Raw genomic sequence first — 14,323 nt, 5'->3', positions numbered from 1 at the left:
CGGTTTCTGTTCACTGATATTCTCATTAACACATCAGATTCCTTCTGGCTGGGAATTAATAATTCATTCCTACATCTGTGTGAGTGTGTGTGTGTGTGTGTGTGTGTGTGTGTGTGTGTGTGTTGAGTCCATTCAGACCAGTTAAAATCGGCTTTCCAAGTATGTGTGTCTGACTTGTGCTCTGTGAAAACAACAGAGATCATTGTTCAGCATAAAAGCGTTCATTATTATATGATTTCAGAATGCTGCTTCGGTGTTTGAAGAGAATTTCTGATAACAGGAAAGCAGGAACTATTTTAAAATAACTCTTTCATAAATGCTATATACTCAGTACTTTTAGATGGCTCTGGATCTGGGGCTTGTCTGTGTGGAGTTTGCCTGCTTATTACCTTATGAGTGTCTGCTATCGCTATCAATTGTAAACCTCTGATGACAATTCTTATTATGCTTATTCTTGTCGTACACGGTGATATCACAGTATTAACGCAGTACGAATTCAATTCAGCTCTGTCTCCGTGTCCCTTCAGCCCGGAGCAAAGGTCCTTCCAGATATTCTGTCCGAGCTGGTTCGACCCAGCATCGACTACGTCCGCCACAAGAGGTTTCGTTCGGGGAACTTCCCGTCGTCACTTAGCAACGAGAGTGATCGGCTGGTTCACTGGTGCCACGGAGCGCCTGGTGTCATCCACATGCTCATCATGGCCCATAAGGTGAGACCAAGCTGTTCTTTGTGCTGTGAAGTCCACTTGAACAATGTCAGTGTGCATCTGTCCATCTCAAACACACAAACAACACTAACACCTTGTGGCATGGCTGTGCACTGCATGGACACTTTATTGTTATATATTTTATATTAAAAAAAAAAATAATTTCTGTATGTTTCCATTTCACGAGAACAATTTTAGAATGTTTTTTTTTTTTAATTTTCAAATAAGTGACAGATCTAAAATGATTTTATTTGCACACTTTACCATGAAACTATGACAAAACTGAGTCCTTTCCACTTGACTGGATACCAACGTCATCAGCCTGGCTGTGCATACACATATACATATACAAACTGCAGCAGTGCACCGTAGGCTAATTTCCTCTTTTTTTTCTTGGTCTATTAGGAAGCCACTTGGCAGCTAATGTGCTGCCATTCGAGCATTCACATTCCTCTCACTAATGCAGAGACTCTTTGGCACCACACAGAGAAGAAAGCATGACAGGAAGCACAGTTGCTAATTGCTGTCTCACTATCACCAGAACATCACAACGAATCAAACAAATTCGTTTTCACAGGAATAGCATTTGAACCGCTTTCTGTTTTGGTCGCAGATTGGTCGGGTGTTGTGTCTGCACACTGTGTTCTGTTGAGCTTTAGTTTTTACAGTAATTCACAGTAAACTGTAGGTTGCATGATGGTTTTAGAAAACACACGCATATTTGATGAAATGATTGTTTGTTTCACTGAGTAAACAATAATGGCGATCTCTTCTTAGACGAGAGATTAGAGGCAGTTTGTCAGTTACATTCAGGTTGTTAACGGGATTGGATGTGGCTGGTGACCAACAATAGTGGAAACAAAGAGTATTGCCACACACTGCTGCTGCCAGCTGAAAGTAAGACGAGGAATAATATTGTTTGCAAAGAGAGAGTTGATGTTTCATCTTAAAGAGGAAAAGGAAACAGGATGTGTTTTCAGTGAGAGCACCCACATTTCATGTTTCATATATATATATAACCTTTTATGAAACTATGTCGCACGTGGAGCTGATGAAGAGAAATGTAGAGGAACCTGAAGACAATTCGTCGCTCATGTCTGCACTTTCGTTTTCATTGTATGACAGCTCTACAATAGCGCGAGTACAAGAACACAGGATGCTGCTTTACAAAGCATCATTTTCCCTGTTTGAAGCCTTCGGGGTCTTCACAGCTGTTGGAGGCTGGCTTACATAATCACATCTAATCAGACAAACTGTCAGGCTTCCACTGTGTTCATACAGTGTCTGTTTGTCTCATCTGCTATATAAACGGATGATAGGTCACCTGTCTGCTCGGTTATGAAATGCAGCAGCATTGCTCTTGACTGGATTAGATTTCCTACCTACTAATGAGGCCAGGGCATGTGGGAACATTGAGTCTTTAATGTGGCCTCAGCTCTTACCTGTTCTCCAAGGAGAGATGGAATATGCCAACCAGTCCCTCAGGAATCATGTTTTGTATAGTACACAGCTTAAATGATACTGGGTGATAGTACTGTAGTCCTTACTGGTTTCCTTGGCTCATATTTTTTTGCTGATGTATTGAGCAAATAGCCAGCAATAATTATAAAGAAACAGTGTTTTCAGCCACATAGTTCAAGGTGAACAAAATGATCAGTTATATCTACGATTTTATTTTTGAATACTGATGTTTTTCATGAATTTGAAGGGAATGTTTTATACAAACTTAAACTGCCTCCCCTGAATAAAAGTGGCTTTTGTTAGGTGAAGCTGTTAATGTGGCTGAATGTGTTTCTTCCCAGGTGTTTAAAGAGGAGAAGTACTTGAAGGAGGCTGCAGATTGTGCTGAGGTGATCTGGCAGCGGGGCCTGCTCAGAAAAGGCTACGGTATCTGCCACGGCACTGCCGGCAATGGCTATGCCTTCCTGTCACTTTACAGGGTGACCCAGGAGAAGAAATACCTGTACCGCGCCTGTAAGGTAAGACAACCAATCAATTTTTTGTTTCAATGATAGGAAAGAAGAGGAGAGGACTCCATACTGTAATATCACGGTAAACACGCTCATTTGACAGGAAATACACCCTTTGGTAAAATTGGAAAAGAAAGAAAAGAGATCATATAAAAATATTCAACTGAAGTCTTATTCTGTGTAATTTCTCTAAAATTACTGCACAAATCAACAAAGTCCTCTTGGTTATACTGCAATCCTTGGCGGGGGAAGGGGAGGGAGGGACGACGACTACCACAGTAACAATAGCTTGTTAGTCAAATCAATTTAGAATTTTCAGATTTTTCTGTATATGGGTGGCTGCTAATATGTATTGTTGTTCAATAAATGTCACGAATTGTAAGATTCTTAATGTTCAATAAAAGTTAATTTTCCTAAATCTTGAGACAACTCATATTTTGGCAAGATACTTTACTATCATTACTGTTCATAAATTCAATTCAATTCAACATTATTTATAAAGCGCCAAATCACAATGCAGGTTATTTCATGGCACTTAACACATTAAAGTCCTTACAGCAAGACTTTACAACATTAAACAGAGAAACCCAACAATTGAACAATTCCCACATAAGCCAGGAGGGAAAAAAACCTCCTCTTTAAGAGAGAAAAACCTCCAACAGAAGGAAGGAAAAACTCCCTTTAACAGGAAGAAACCTCAGACAGAACCAGGCTCAGGGGCGGCCGGCCATCTGCCTCGACAGGTTGGGGTGAGAGGAGAGCAGAGAGAGAAAAGGACAGCATAGAGATAGAAGAGAAGAACTGTTGGTGGAGATGACAAGCGCAGGGCAGAGACATGCAGCTCCATGACGGGACATCTGCAAAAGAAAGAAGAGAAACTACGCGAGCGAGGGAACTAAATGGAGACAACAGACAATAAGAAAAAGCTATGGGAGAGAAAATGATGGTGAGGTATGAGTCAGTTAAAGAGTAGGAGGAAAGAAAAGAAGCTCAGCATGTAACGAGGTCCTCCAGCAGCCTCGGCCTATAACAGCATAACTAAGGGTTGGTTCAGGTCTACCTGAGCCAGCCCTAACTATAGGCTTTATCAGAAAGGAACGTTTTGAGTCTAATCTTAAAGCTGGAGAGGGTTTCTGCCCCTCCAACACAAACTGGGAACTGGTTCCACAGGGGAGGAGCCTGAAAACTGAAGCTCCGCCTCCCATTCTACTTCTGTAAACTCTAGGAACCACAAGTAGACCAGCATACTAAGAGAGAAGTGCTCTGCTAGGATTATATGGTTCTATAAGATCTCTAAGATATGATGGAGCCTGGTCATGTAGAGCTTTGTAAGTCATCAAGAGAATTTTAAATTCTATTCTTCATTTCACAGGAAGCCAGTGAAGAGAAGCTAAAACAGGAGAAATATGATCTCTCTTGCTAAATCCCGTCAGTACTCTTGCTGCAGCATTTTGGATCAGCTGCAAGGTTTTTAATGAGTAATTTGGACATCCTAACAGCAAGGAATTACAATAATCTAGCCTAGAAGTAACAAACGCATACATGAGTTTTTCTGCGTCACGCTGAGGAAGGATTTTCCTGATTTTAATAATATTACGAAGATGAAAGAAGGCAGTTCTGGAGATTTGCTTTATGTGGTGGCTAAAGGACAAATCCTCATCAAATATGCTATACTGTACAACCCCATATTCAAAATAGCTGGAACGCTATGTAAAATGTGAAGAGAAACAGAATGCGATGATTTGCAAATCATATAATTGAATATAGACCAAAAACAACATCAAATGCTGAAACTGAGAAATGTTATTGTTTTATGAAGTAATAAGCTCAATTTGAATCTGATGCCAGCAACACATCTCACAAAAGTTGGGACGTGCCAAAAAAGATTGGAAGTTGTGTAATGTACCTGGTGGAACATCTTACAACGAATTAGGTTAATTGGAAACAGGTCAGTAACATAATAGGGTATAAAAAAGAGCATCCCAGAGAGGCAGCAGTGAAGATGGAGAGGGGTTCATCACTGAAAGACCGCGCGGGCAAACGATTAAAAATAAGGTTCCTCAACATAAAATTGCAAAGAATTCAAAGATTTAATCATATAAGGGACATAATATTATAAAAGGATTCAGAAAATCTGCAGAAATCTCTGTATGAAAGGGACATGGTCAAAATCTAATATTGGATGGCCGTGATCTTCGGGCCCTCAGGCGGCACTGCTTTAAAAACAGACACAATTTTCTACTGGAAGTCATTGTATCATTGAATCATTACATGTGATTCAGAAGCACTGCCGTTTTCTTTGGACCCGAGCTCATTTAAGATGGACTGAGGTGAAGTTGAAAACAGTCCTGTCGTCTGAAAAATGTGAAAGTGTTTTTCGAAATCATGGATGCTGCCTCCTCCAAGCTAAAGAGGAGAGGAACCACCCAGCTTGTTATCAGCGCAGATTTGAAAAGCCAGCATCCGTGATGGTACAGGGATTTATGGCACATGGCATGGGTAGCTGACACATCTGGAAAGGAACCATAAATGCTGAATGATATATTCAGGTTTTGGAGCAGCTAATGCTCTCACCCAGACAACGTCTCTTTCAGGGAACGCCATGCCTATTTCAGCAAAACAATTCCAAACTGCATTCTGCACATATTTAAACTGCATGGCTTTCTAGTAGAAGAGTCCAGATAACCTGCCTCCTATCCATATCTGTCACCCATTTAAAGAATTTGGCACAACATGAAGGGAAAAATACGACAAAGGAGACCCGAACTGTTGAGCGGCTGAAATTCAGGCAAGAATTGGACAACATTTCACTTTCAAAACTCCAGAAAATTGTCTCCTCAGTTCCCAAATGTTTACAGTGTTGTTAGAAGAACAGATGGTGCAAATCAGTGGTAAACATGCCCGGCAGGTGCATAGCAGACTTCCAGGCCGAGCGGGTTTTGTGAGCACACAAAACTTTTTTCACACTCACACGTGCTCCACCTCCTCTGCCACAACGTCCTCGGGGAAACAGTGGTGACTTGACACAAAATATGCACAAGACAGATGTGGTAAAATGTATATATTTGTAATGAATCAAAATCTTGCTAATTAAGAGGAAAATTATCTACTTACAAGCAAAAGTACAAAAAGAGAAGATGGAAAAATGACAACAAAAATAAGTGAAGGAGAGTAGGAAAGGGAAGAATAATAAGTCAATAGTTTGTCCCCTTTGCTTTTGACACTGTAATTACCAGAGATCTTCTCCTTTTTAAAAAGAGGAAGACTTTTTTGCGTCGTGACTGTGCTGCCGGCAGCAATAACTTAATTATCTGCAATGTCCTTTTTTTTTTGCATTTAATCATGCACTTTCAGATACATTTTCTGTGAATGTTGACATACAATTGTTTCTATCTTTCTCCAGTTTGGCGAGTGGTGTCTGGACTATGGGACGCACGGCTGTCGTATCCCCGACAGACCATACTCTCTTTTCGAAGGTACCAAATTCTTGTTCATGCATGAATTAAACTTTTCACTGCATTGATTAAAAATAACTGCTTTGGCATTTTTCATTCCTCCGAATGAAAGTCAGAACTGCAGGTCCTTAATCGATGTAATAATGGGCCTGTGATTTGTTTAACATTAAGTCTGCTGCCGCATCTTCTTCCATCAATGGCCAATTATACAGCATAGCCTCAGTCAGTGTGTCTGTGTGAAGTTAGAGTGGCCTTTCACTTCGCTGTAATGAAAGAATTCAGGACACGACTGGAAGCACAACACAGCAGATAAATTCCTTTGAGTGTAAATGAAGCTCTGAGCCCAAAAAAATCGGATGTTTAATCACTGCTGTTAAAGTCTGAATGACTGAATGTTGATAGAGAAACAAAATACTGTTTGTTATATGGGGAACTACACTTGCAAATAGGAATGCAGCGCATTCATCAGCTCCTTGGCCACCAGCTGACTAGTGACATCCAGTAAAATCATATTACAGGTAGACTTTTTCACTTAATATGTCTACACTGCTGCTATAATTACAGTGGTGTAAAAAAGTGTTTGCCCCCTTCCTGATTTCTTTTTGCATGTTTGTCACACTTAAATGTTTCAGATCATCAAACAAATTTAAATATTAGTCGAAGATAACACAAGTAAACACAAAATGCAGTTTTTAAATGAAGGTTTTTATTATTAAGGGAGAAAAAAAATCCAAACCCCCATGGCCCTGTGTGAAAAAGTGTTTGCCCCCTAAACCTAATAACTGGTTGGGCCACCCTTAGCAGCAACAACTTCAATCAAGTGTTTGCGATAACTTGCAATGAGACTTTTACAGCTGTGGAGGAATTTTGGCCCACTCATCTTTGCAGAGTTGTTGTAATTCAGCCACATTGGAGGGTTTTCCAGCATGAACCGCCTTTTTAAGGTCATGCCACAGCATCTCAATAGAATTCAGGTCAGGACTTTGACTAGGCCACTCCAAAGTCTTCATTTTGTTTTTCTTCAGCCATTCAGAGGTGGACTTGCTGGTGTGTTTTGGATCATTGTTCTGCTGCAGAACCCAAGTTGGCTTCAGCTTGAGGTCACAAACAGATGGCCGGACATTCTCCTTCAGGATGTTTTGGTAGACGGTAGAATTCATGGTTCCATTTATCACAGCAAGTCTTCCAGGTCCTGAAGCAGCAAAACAGCCCCAGACCATCACACTACCACCACCATATTTTACTGTTGGTATGATGTTCTTTTTCTGAAATGCGATGTTACTTTTACGCCAGATGTAACGGGACACACACCTTCCAAAAAGTTCAACTTTTGTCTCACCAGTCCACAGAGTATTTTCCCAAAAGTCTTGGGGATCATCAAGATCTTTTCTGGCAAAAATGAGACGAGCCTTAATGTTCTTTTTGCTCAGCGGTGGTTTTTGTCTTGGAACTCTGCCATTTTTGCCCAGTCTCTTTCTTATGGTGGAGTCATGAACACTGACCTTAACTGAGGCAAGTGAGGCCTGCAGTTCTTTGGATGTTGTCGTGGGGTCTTTTGTGACCTCAGATGAGTCGTCGCTGCGCTCTCGGGGTAATTTTGGTCGGCCGGCCACTCCTGGGAAGGTTCACTGTTCCATGTTTTCTCCATTTGTGGATAATGGCTCTCACTGTGGTTCGCTGGAGTCCCAAAGCTTTAGAAATGGCTTTATAATCTTTTCCAGACTGATAGATCTCAATTACTTTCTTTCTCATTTGTTCCTGAATTTCTTTGGATCTCGGCATGGTGTCTAGTTTTTGAGGATCTTTTGGTCTACTTCACTTTGTCAGGCAGGTCCTATTGAAGTGATTTCTTGATTGAGAACAGGTGTGGCAGTAATCAGGCCTGGGTGTGGCCAGAGAAATTGAACTCAGGTGTGATAAACCACAGTTAAGTTATGTTTTAACAGGAGAGGGCAAACACTTTTTCACACAGGGCCATGTGGGTTTGGATTGTTTTTCTCCCTTAATAATAAAAACCTTCATTTAAAAACTGCATTTTGGGCTTACTTGTGTTATCTTTGACTAATATTTAAATTTGTTTGATGATCTGAAACATTTAAGTGTGACAGACATGCCAAAAAATTGGAAATCAGGAAAATCAGGATGTCTACTTTTTCACACCACTGTATATCTACACCGCTTACTGAAACAGTCTCCTACAACACCCTAATCTCCTGCATGAGTTATTATTAGTTCGTCTACACAGCCGTGACATAAATTTGATATGTAATGCTGAAATTAAATGTGAATTTTCCTCAAAGATCCTCATGGACTATGTATGCAGCTGGTGCAGACCACAAGTGTAGTGATGCATAGTTTAAAAAAGAGATTTTGTCATTCAAATTGATCTTCACTTTAATAATTCAATTTCAATTCATAAAATCCGGAGACTTATCTTTTAATATGTGCCTTTTACAGTCTAAGGCCTTAAACCGTGGATGCATGAAGCTTTCACTGCGTTAATCTCGTGTGACCATGTGCACGTGAGAGATAAGAAGCATGGCGGCGGATGCTGTTCCACCGAATGCAGCGGCAAGTTGAAAGACTCCAAAATTTGAATGCATTTTGGATTTTAAAACTTTGAAGACAGTCAAGAACTGAACTAAAAGCAAAACCCTGTCTAAGATATGCGAAAACAGAGGTGAAATACTGTGTAAATACCAGAAATCTCTTAAAACCATTTAATAAGGCCTCATCCAGATAGGCTGTCTGCAAAAACATCAGAGCAAAAACCCGACCCCGTCGGAGGAGGCGTGTAAACTCCCATTCAGTTTTCCACGTTCCCAAAAAATAACTTTCACAGGCAAAGATATACGCCCACAAACATTTCAGTGAAGTGGTAATCCCACATGTAAAACATAGTGTCACAACTTCACTTAAATTGGCAGAGAGAGTCACACTAACATCACATTCAGAGGAATGTATTTTGTTTCTGACAAATAGTTGTCATTTTTATCAACGATAACTGGAGACTCTCATCTCCTGTTTTACAGACAATAATGTAACTGCTTTGGGTCCTTCCTTATTATATTAATATTGTTAATAATGTACTAAGTTGTACTAAAATTTTAGAGAATCAATTCTGTTTAATGTCCCTAATCCCTAACCAAATACATATTTAATCAAATCGAACCTGAAATCGCATCCAATCAGGACCTTGTGAATCGGAATTGAGAAAGCCTTAATTCATATACGCCCTTCTCACGTTGGCAGTTTTAGCCGCTCTAACCTGTTAACATGGGAACTGAATTATTTTGTTATGGCAAAGACGAAAAGACTGCCATCACCAAACAAAGAGAAGTGTCGCTAATGCAAACTTGGCTTTGTCTTTCCCAAGTCTGGGAGGAAGCACTGACTTAAAGTAACATTATGCAACTGTTTTACCTTAAAGTAACAGCTTTAAAATCCTTTTGATGGTAAATGTTAGGCATTACGCCACCACGTCACACACCAACTACTGTGTCAGTTGCTGTTCAACAGTGTCGGACTTCCGAGTTTTCATCCCTTCATGTCAGAGCAATGGAAGTTTTGCTGTTCATTTAGTTTACTATCCCATGCAGTCTAACTAGACATGAGTGTAAAAACGTGACTGCTGGTTTGTATTGAATTAATAAATGTATTTCATCTGTGCTTCAGCCTTAGACATGATAATCACATACTCGTGGAACTAGAGTTACATCCAGTCTCACATAAACTCTCTAGTGCCTTTTAAAAGAGCAGGAAACCACAAAGTTCAAAGTGACAGTCGTGGATGTTTCTCCCCACAGGCATGGCCGGAGCTATTCATTACCTATCGGAGATGGCAAGTCCTGAAGCTTCCTGTTTCCCTGCCTTTGAACTTTGACCTGCCAGCTGACAAGACATAATGATGAATGGGACAAACGGTGTTTGGCAGTCAACTTGGAACGCTGGGTTGAAGAGGACGATTTTGGATGGATGATTCTTTTGTTGAGGATGGACACTCATCCTGTGGGGTGTCTCGATGAAATACTGTCATGACTTGTGGGTCCTTCGGCTCTGAGACGCCCTGTCATCCTCCAGCTAGGGTAAAGACATGGTCCCCGTGTGCCCTCCTCATCCATTGCAATTTATTGCCAGCTGGTATGGACAGAGAAGAACACACCCTACGCCCAGCTTTTAATATCCTAGCACTTCGGCCATGAGAGAGGCTGTGTCTGTGTGAAGTAAAACTGTGTTGGTTTTTCGAGCCTCTGCATGCTCCTTGTTTTTGACTCTTGGTGTCTCATTTTGTGTCAATGTAGTGATTTTCCTTCTTATAATTAGTAGTGCTTTTTCAGTTCTGCAGGCATTTGTCTCAATGCAGGAATCTGTCTGTTTTTCTGTCATCTGTCATTTCATTAACAAGTATAAACTAGCTCAGTAATAGTTTTTTCAGGCTCAACAATTTACGGGTTGTAAAATCAAACTTCGATTTCACTTCTCTTTCGTTTTTGTGCAAGGAAATACATACTGGAATGATTTTGCAGGTTTTACAAGTTTCACATGTCAGCTGTTCATTTACATCAGAGTGAGTGCTGATAGGAGATTTTCAACTTTCATATTGCACTGAAGATCACAGACTTTACTGACCTTATGTAGCCCGCCTCTTTAATCTTTTCATTCATTTCCTGTTTGTCTTTTACGGTAACTTCCGGTTAAAACGTTCACACAGTCTGCTGCTAATTACAACTAAAGTGACTTCTCAGCAAAACTCTGTAAATTTCAGTTTGATATCAAAGGTTTCTACGTTAGCTCGGTTTGGTGTTTTTTCTTTTTTTTTTACCCAGCTAAAACAGAAAAAGTTTCTCCTTAAATGTGACAAGTGTTTAAGGATTTGGATGAAACGTTTGCAGACAGGATTAGATTCATAACAACAGTCACGTGAGAACAACATTACTTTGCTTTCGAGTTTCAAGATTTTACTTTCAAGTGATTAATTGAGCTCAACTGTCAGCATTTTTTATGAAATCTGATTACACTCAGTTTGTGTAGTACCAATGCGTAGTTATAACGACATCTGTACAGTTCATCCAATAATTCCAACAGCACATGAATGCACAAAAAAATGCCTAATTTTCTCGCAGAGATCTTGTGATAGATGTCATTGCATGAGGATAAAGTCACATGTTAAAATTGTGTGTGTTCATCTGTCGGCGTGTTTCCAGGCTCACTGGTGCCATCGTGTTTGGTGGTGATTCGTATCCAGAAGTCTCTAAACATTAGAGCAGACAAGTTAAGTGTTTGGCCTTTATTCCTGTCTGTATATCTGATTTGCCCTCAGAGTATTTGGTGTCAAGATATAAATGTCTGGTTATTTTTCCTCATCCAGCTTCGGGGCTTCAGTGACAGAGCAGTCACAAGATGTCTTAATTGTTCTTCTAATTTTGCTTTAAGTCGGTGGTTATAAAATGATATAATTCATGCAAGGTTTAACATTACAAAATAAAACTGAATAGAGTTCCTGTACCACTCGTTCAGTGTTTATTATTACTTCCTTTCACATTAAATCATTTAATTTATCTTGTTTTCTGAAATTATATTCATATGTGACTATTTTGAATGGGACAATATTTCACTTTCAAAACTCCAGCAATTGGTCTCCTCAGTTCCCTAACGTTTACAGAGTGTTGTTAAAGGAAGATGTGATGCAACATATAAAATTCAAAATGAGAGTAAATTCTTCAAATCACAATAAAACATTTCAGTTTTAACATTTGTTATGTTGTCTTTGGTGTATTTTCAATTAAGTATGTGTTTACATGATTTGCAAATCATCGCATTCTGTTTTTATTCAAATTTTACACAGCGTCCCAACTTTTTTGGGGAAATGGGGTTGTAATTTTCTAGCAGTCCATCTGAAAATAATCTCATCATTAATAATTAAATGTTAGGCCTCAAAAAGCCATATCTTTGGGGGGCATGTCTGTTTGATTGACAGGCCTGCAGTGCAGTCAGGTTTCAGCAACAAGAGGGCGGGAATAATGTCCTCAGGTTTACGATCAGATCAAAGGAAATCCACTGCTTGCTCCTCCACAGCTCTTGGACATTTTTGGCTCCAAACTGCTCTAAACACTCAAGATGGCCAAAGATGAAACTCGAGGCTTCAGTGTGGCAATGAACAAAATAATCGTTGGCTTCAAGGTTGGTTGCCGCTTGATAAGGTGCCACAGCTGCTCAACTCACAGGGTCAGGGCATGACTTTCAGTGATGTCATCTTCTATTGTAATAGGTCGGTATTGACGAAATAATATAACCTCGTAACGAGTGATGCCGAACAGTTTTGTGGCTCTATAAAAAGTGTTACTTATCCACTAATATCTTATTATGTCATCATATTGACACTCCAAGCAGTAAAAGCAGTTTTGCACCATACAAAATTTATAGAACTGTACCTTTGATGATTTCATCAAGAGAATTTCTCTTCCTTGTGTTGCCATCCTCCGGTCAAATGCAACGATGCCCCCTTTAAGTGAACACTTGCATCGCCCGATTGGGAAACTCCAGGTTGATACTGACTCGAAGCAAATTTGCAATTTTGGGACTTTTTTTCTACACTTGCATCTAGTTGCTATTTTCGTGGCTCAACATGATCTCGGCTGGGCCAAGATGGGTGGAAAATGGCGCAGCGAGGGCTGTGTCGGTAAAGACACACTCATGCATTAGAATTTTTTAGGTAAAATCTCACTTCAATTTCCACCAGCCCCAACCAAGTGTAACTGCAACTTAGCTGACTGAAGCCTATTTTCATGGCTTTAGTGTTTTCCACTAAAGCCATGAAAGCCATGTGCAAATGAACAGAACAATCCAAAATCTGTGGGATTTTAGATCGAAACCAGATTTTTTTTAATGCAACCATCTTATTTAGTTTATCATATCAATAATTTAACTGATTCTTGTCTATTGAAGTGAATGTGAATCAGACAGTTAGCATGCGTCATGATGCAGTAACCAATCCCACCCATATCATGTAAAAGGAAACTCGGGTTAACTACAAATTAATTGCAATTAAATTACACATTACAATTCAAAAGTCTTTTCACCTACTTCTCTGGTTTAGTGATCTTTCCAGCCATGTAAGACCATAGACGTCATTTGCGCAAGAAAGGTTCGAGCAATTTACGTTCAACCAGCTTAGGCCATTTAAATCAAAACTATAATACCAATGATGTTTTGAGCACATTGCTCTTCTTCAGTGTTCTAAATAAATCAAATGCATTGGAAGCCTTGAATGTGCGTAATTTATGTGTGCGCCACCCTGATTTCATTATATTGTGTGAGCGTTTTTAGTTCACGTTGACATTTAGGAAACCTTCGACACTTTGACTCGTTTTCTGCCAGTGAACACTGAGCCCGATGTCACAACGTTCGCTCTGCTCTGCAGGTCTTTGACTGTGCAGTGCTGCAGGAGAGACCAGTTCCACAGGACCGGCTGAGTTTCAGGTTTATGCAGATATGGAAATGAAATCAAATTTGGTTTTATCTATATAAAACTAACATTGGTGATACTAAACCCACATTAAACTCAAATTCAGTGATTGATGAAACCTTGTGGCTGAAGAGTATTGAATTGAGCGTAGCTGCTGTTGGCACATTGTAAGGTCATCTATCAAATATCAATAAAAATGGTATCATTGGTGACAATGCCAATGTTTACTAGGATGGAGACTTTTTTTATGTGGTGGAAGGTAGGTGGCAAACCAACGTAAAAGTAGTAGTAATGCAATATCACATGACTGAATGAAACTAAACATGAATGTGTTAGCATGTTTTGAGCACATTGCTCTTCTTCAGTGTTCTAAATAAATCAAATGCATTGGAAGCCTTGAATGTGCATAATTTATGTGTGCGCCACCCTGATTTCATTATATTGTGTAAGCGTTTTTAGTTCACTTTGACATTTAGAAAACCTTCGACACTTTGAGTCGTTTTCTGCCAGTGAACACTGGCAGAAAACATAGCACGTTTGACATAGCACGTTAGCATCTATCTCAAAACACTCTTGTCCAATTAAAGCCTCACAGAGCTGCCAGCATGTCTTATGACAAAGGGTTTAACATGTAATACTCTCCAGTATTTTAACCTACATGCAGAGAAATTACATGTTTACATCAGTGTGGTAAAACCAAAAAGCTTTAAATGAATCCAGCCAATA

General features: G+C 39.7%; 1 protein-coding gene across 1 annotated transcript in view; it reads left to right on the top strand.

The window, feature by feature from the left end:
* lancl2 (LanC lantibiotic synthetase component C-like 2 (bacterial)) overlaps positions 1 to 11,887 on the top strand; it is a 29,779-nt gene extending 17,892 nt beyond the window's left edge. The window contains exons 7-10 of the mRNA XM_069151261.1: positions 528 to 710; positions 2,510 to 2,686; positions 6,081 to 6,153; positions 9,939 to 11,887. Coding sequence (XP_069007362.1) covers positions 528 to 710; positions 2,510 to 2,686; positions 6,081 to 6,153; positions 9,939 to 10,015 — 510 coding nt within the window. The 3' untranslated portion in view covers positions 10,016 to 11,887. The remainder of the gene's footprint in view (positions 1 to 527; positions 711 to 2,509; positions 2,687 to 6,080; positions 6,154 to 9,938) is intronic.
* Positions 11,888 to 14,323: the final 2,436 nt, after the last annotated feature.

The sequence above is a fragment of the Embiotoca jacksoni genome, unplaced genomic scaffold, assembly GCF_022577435.1.
Source record: "Embiotoca jacksoni isolate LCO1_2020_lvr unplaced genomic scaffold, fEmbJac1.0.p SCAF_17, whole genome shotgun sequence".
NCBI classification, from domain to species: Eukaryota; Metazoa; Chordata; class Actinopteri; family Embiotocidae; genus Embiotoca; species Embiotoca jacksoni.
Note: the sequence above shows the minus strand (reverse complement) of the source record. Positions and strands in the feature narration are given on the sequence as shown.